The sequence below is a fragment of the Frankliniella occidentalis genome, unplaced genomic scaffold (assembly GCF_000697945.3).
Source record: "Frankliniella occidentalis isolate FOCC.00 unplaced genomic scaffold, Focc_3.1 Scaffold41, whole genome shotgun sequence".
Classification (NCBI taxonomy): domain Eukaryota; kingdom Metazoa; phylum Arthropoda; class Insecta; order Thysanoptera; family Thripidae; genus Frankliniella; species Frankliniella occidentalis.
In genome coordinates this window covers 1,055,003-1,059,520 of record NW_026267171.1, presented here as the reverse complement: position 1 = coordinate 1,059,520, position 4,518 = coordinate 1,055,003, and the positions used below count along the sequence as shown (strand labels likewise).

Sequence of the window (4,518 nt, the reverse complement as noted above, 5' to 3'; positions counted from 1 at the left end):
GGCGGTCCCTGGCCGCTGACCGAAGGAGAGCCGGCGGGCGGTCGAGACCAAAAGCCAAAACTTGGGAGCCCATTGGCCTCGCATGACTACCGGGGCGGTAATAAGGGCCTTCTGAAGGAGGAAAAAAAAGTTCCTTAGCGGTCGGGGGTTTTGGGCGCGGTCTAGGAAGGGGGGTTAGTAGTGTGCGTAAGGGAGGGGAAAGTGAAGGGGGTGGAGGGAAGGGGGCGAGGTGAAGGGAAAGGACCCTCCGTCCCCGTCCATGCATATTGCCGAGGGGCCCCAGGGGATTTTGTGGCCCGCCAACCCCCGCCTCCCGCCTCCCCCTGGGCGGACCACCCTCGCCCCGCCCCACGACACTCCTCGTCCTTTCGTTTGCTCAGCCGCACAATGCCATCTGTTTGTTGATGGAATATGGCAGCCTCATGTCGATAACTGCCGCACTAGTGGGGCGGAGAGAGAGAGAGAGAGACGGAGAGAGAGACGGAGAGAGAGACGGAGAGAGAGACGGAGAGAGAGACGGAGAGAGAGACGGAGAGAGAGGGGGGGGGAGAGAGAGGCTGGTTGCCATAGCAACAAGTGGCGGGTGCGCGCATCCAGCCAGGAGAGCGAATCAGCGAGAGAGAGGGGAGGGGGCTGCCCCCTCCCTTTCCCCCAGCCTGTCAGGTGGTTACCTTCGCGCGCAGGTGGGGTTTACGGGGACTCAACTCGAAAAAGCAGTGCCTTCCGGAGTCCGAACAAACGGCAACAAATATACCAGACATAGGAGAAAGAATTCAATATCTCAAGTTGTATGTGTTTATTGGATTTATAGATTGCTCGTATACACAAAAACTAATTACATCATGACAATATTTAAAAACACCAAGCATGACGAAAAAAGTACACCACTGTTTATATTTGTTAAGAGTAATGTAATATTGCAAAGAGGGGCGCTCCACAGACACATTTTGAAACATAGCTTTCAGAATTAGAGAATTGAAGAACTGTTCGCTAGGCAGGCTACGAGTGGGTTTCCCTCTAAGTGTAAGAATATAATGTTAATTATTTCTTTTTCATTCATATTAACCACTCTAATGTCTACTGGCTTATGTGGGTACGCAAATGAGCCAGCAAATTTTCAGGTCCCTTGAAGTTCTTGTGGCACTCCGTGCATCTGTGCGGTTTTTCCCTCATGTGTGTTGCCAGATGACTCTTCAGACTGTGGTAAAAAGAGAACTTCCTTTGGCATAAGCTGCACTCGTATGGTTTCTCCCCAGTGTGGGTTCGCAGATGTACCCGCAGGTCACCTGCTGCACAAAATTTCCGTCCGCACACTGTGCATTCAAATGGCTTCTCTCCTGTGTGGACTCTTAGGACGTGCACCCGCAGACTGCCAGGGTCAAGGAACCGACCGTCGCAGAAGCTGCACTGGAGAAGTTTAAGTCCAGTGTGAACTCTTTGCTTATGCATTCGTAAATGGGAAGTTTGTGTGAACGTTTTGTTGCAGAGGTCACATTTATAGGGCTTCTCTCCAGTGTGGATACGCAGATGTATCCGCAGTTCGGATATTGTATAAAAGTTCCGTCCGCACGTTGTACATTCAAAGGGCTTCTCACCATTGTGTCTTTGCAGATGTATCTTCAAATGTTCACCGCGAGAAAAGGTACGGAAACATTTATTGCATTCATATGGCCTCTCGCCTTTGTGAATTTTCACATGGTTCCGTAGTCGTTGTGGTCCAGGAAACGTTTTCTGGCACACGCTGCATTCGTATGGCTTTTCTGCTGTGTGGGTTCGCATGTGTGCCTGCAAATGTCCCGATTGAGAGAATTTCTTGTTGCAAACGTTGCACTCGAAAGGCTTTTCTCCCGTGTGGATTCGCATGTGTGTCTTCACAGAACTTTCCACAGAGAAGGCCTTATGACACACCTTGCATTCGAATGGCTTTTCTTTTGCATTCGAATGGCTTTTCTTTTGTGTGACTTCGCAGATGAACTTGAAGTTCCTGTAGATAAAAGAACGTCTTTGGACACAGGGTGCACTTAACTGATCTTTTCCATGTGTGCCGCAGGAAATGGTTTCGCAGTTTGGTCGCTGTTGAGAATGCCTTCGAGCACACGGTGCACTCCAAGGCCTCGTCTTTCAAGTCCGTCATGTCCGAAGTGGTAGAGCTCGCTGGTCTTGCAGCTCAACCAACGACTGCACGGGGGCACGTGGGTCACTCTGGGCAGTCCGACAGTCAGCTGAAAACAAAAGAGCCCAATTGTCGTTAGGATCCACAAAACATCGCAACAATGGACTACAATCACTTTAAAAACGGGAAAACTCAGTTTAAATTACCATCAACAGCAAAAACGAAACTACTTCTGCTTTCAGTTGTTTTTCTTTTCGATATGACAGATATATTGTCTTAAACCTTGCCTGCATGACAGCCTGAAATTGCTTACGCAAAGCTTACTTAACAATTTCTTTTTAAAAATTCGTGACAAAAATTTGAGAAAACCAAAGGGTGTACCATTGTATCTGTTTCGCCTCGCCACCACGGCCTCAGCCTCAGCGCCCGCAGGGTGGGCAGTCCCGTGGCGCGCGCGTGCCTCGCGGGCGGGTATCCTCCCACCCGCAGGGGCTCCGCACGGCCCGGACGCATAGAGCCGTCCATCCCACCCCCGCATGCATGCAGGCGCTGCCGGGGCGGGGCGGGGCGGGGCGGGGCGAGGGAGGTTCCCAGCGACACACTTAGCGGATTGGCACCGGCTGCTCGCGGAGCCCGTGCAGCTCTGCGCTCGCGTTCGTAATCCGATTCCCTGACGAGTGTGGCGGGGCGGGGCGGGGACAAGGTGCAAACGCGCGTCGCGCCCGAGTAGCGGCGGTGCAGCGCTCATCACGTCGAGAGTCGTCGCGCCAAGAAGTACATTATAATCCCATCCGCGCAATAAGAAGTTTCGGTGCAATCATTTCATCCCGCAGCCGAGAGTAACGCGTCGCAGAAGCGAGGCGAGCGCGAGACAGTTCTGCCAGATCTGCGCCCCAGATTGCATAGAGAGAGGCTGGCGCTGTAGCGGCCGTGTACTGGGCGGGAGCCGTCGCGACAGGAAGACTGAATCCGTATTTCATCTTTGAGCCCGCTCCGAAGTTTTATCCTCGGAGACAGGCGGACCCGCCCCCCCCCCTCACCCTCCCCTTCTCTCTCCGTGTAATCGGGGGGCCATTCCCCAATCTCCCAAGAGAAGTTGATCGGCAACTTACTCTTTCGCTAATACATCACCAGATTCCTCATCGTCGGGGAAGTCCCCCTCCCCTCCCTTTTGGGATACTATGAGAAACTTTGCCCCCCCCCCCCAATAAAAAATAAGCCCCTTGGTTTCGCTTATTGAAATGGAAAAGTCTTGCGGGTCAGGAAACTTGGAGCTGGGCTGTGCTGGGCTGCTCGTCTTTGATTGACAGCACGGCCCACAATGCGACACCATTCTGCCGCGGTGGTGAAAAACAGACCAAGCCACCCCTTTGACCATAGTGCCTCACAGGCAGAAGAACGGGGAAATTCACGGGTTTCGTTTTACCGTCTCAAATTAACACACTGCGAATTACTCGTTTACTGTTTGTCTCCAAAGCGAGTTTTTAATTTTTCCCACGCGAGAGCTGCCAGCATAGAACATGATGAGGGCAATTCCAGGGAGGGGTGTCCGTACGTAACGCGACTTGTAAGCGACTGAGAGGTGCTACAGTTTTGTACAAAACATGACTAGACGAGTCTTGAGATGGCGAATCCGGACATGTATTGCAAAACAACGTACCACCTCTCAGTCGCTCACAAATCGCGTTACGTACGGACTTTTCTTACCATTTTTCCTGGAATTGCCCATGAGAAGATCGTATTTCTAAACAGGTACAAAGTAAAATTATATTCTTGCAGGTACCCTGTTCGGGGAAGAAGAGAAGGGCAGAGCAGACGTGCGCGGGGCGCCGGGGCGCGACGGCAGCGCAGAGCAGGGCGCCCCGAGGGCCGCGCGGGACGTACAAGTTGGCGCTGTAATTAATTTTGTCCGTTTCACGCAAAACCTTGCTCGTCGAGGAGCTAAAGAAGCCGAGAGAGGGGCGGCGGCACGGCGCGTGTGAGAAAGAAAGCGCACCGGACGGAAGCTGGGAATAATCAAAGCCAGGAGGAACGGCCGCCATGGACCGTGCCCGAGTTTAGAGCAGTTCACCCAGATAGCTGTTGGCTCTCTTTCTTGCTTTTCCTTTTCTTAGTGACCTCTCTTGGAGCTTCTGTACCGCTGTGCCTCATTTGCACTAATGCGTTTTGCAGCGCCGTCCCTCCCGCGACGCATTCTCTCTCTCTCCCTCCCTCTCTCTCTCTCTCTCTCTCTCTCTCTCTTTCTCTCTCTCTCTCTCTCCCCCTTTCAGCCACTCGTCTGCTACACAGAGAGGCCGTTCCTTGCTCCTTCTTACCTAAAAGGCTAAAACTTGATCCCGCCTTTCAAAGGCGCTGATATCGCTGTCAGCCGCGGGCCGCAGGTGCAAGGGAGATTGTAGGGGGGG

General features: G+C 52.7%; 3 protein-coding genes across 9 annotated transcripts in view; 1 reads left to right on the top strand and 2 right to left on the bottom strand.

The window, feature by feature from the left end:
- The window catches only part of LOC113203300 (procathepsin L-like), a 601,094-nt gene that overhangs the window by 400,813 nt on the left and 195,763 nt on the right, over positions 1-4,518 (top strand). The window lies entirely within an intron of this gene.
- The window catches only part of LOC113216356 (zinc finger protein 572-like), an 18,800-nt gene that overhangs the window by 5,369 nt on the left and 8,913 nt on the right, over positions 1-4,518 (bottom strand). Inside the window, exon 3 of one of the 3 annotated variants that reach the window (XR_008011033.1) lies at positions 1,938-2,222. The exons of the other annotated variants lie outside the window; for them this stretch is intronic. The gene's annotated coding sequence lies outside the window, so the exon portion shown is untranslated. Of the gene's footprint in view, positions 1-1,937; positions 2,223-4,518 lie in introns of those variants that run through there. 3 annotated transcript variants of the gene reach the window in all.
- LOC113203305 (zinc finger protein 570-like) lies at positions 782-1,929 on the bottom strand. Its single transcript, XM_026417915.2, has one exon. The coding sequence runs from the start codon at positions 1,861-1,863 to the stop codon at positions 1,078-1,080; it is 786 nt and encodes a 261-aa protein (XP_026273700.2). The 5' UTR covers positions 1,864-1,929; the 3' UTR covers positions 782-1,077.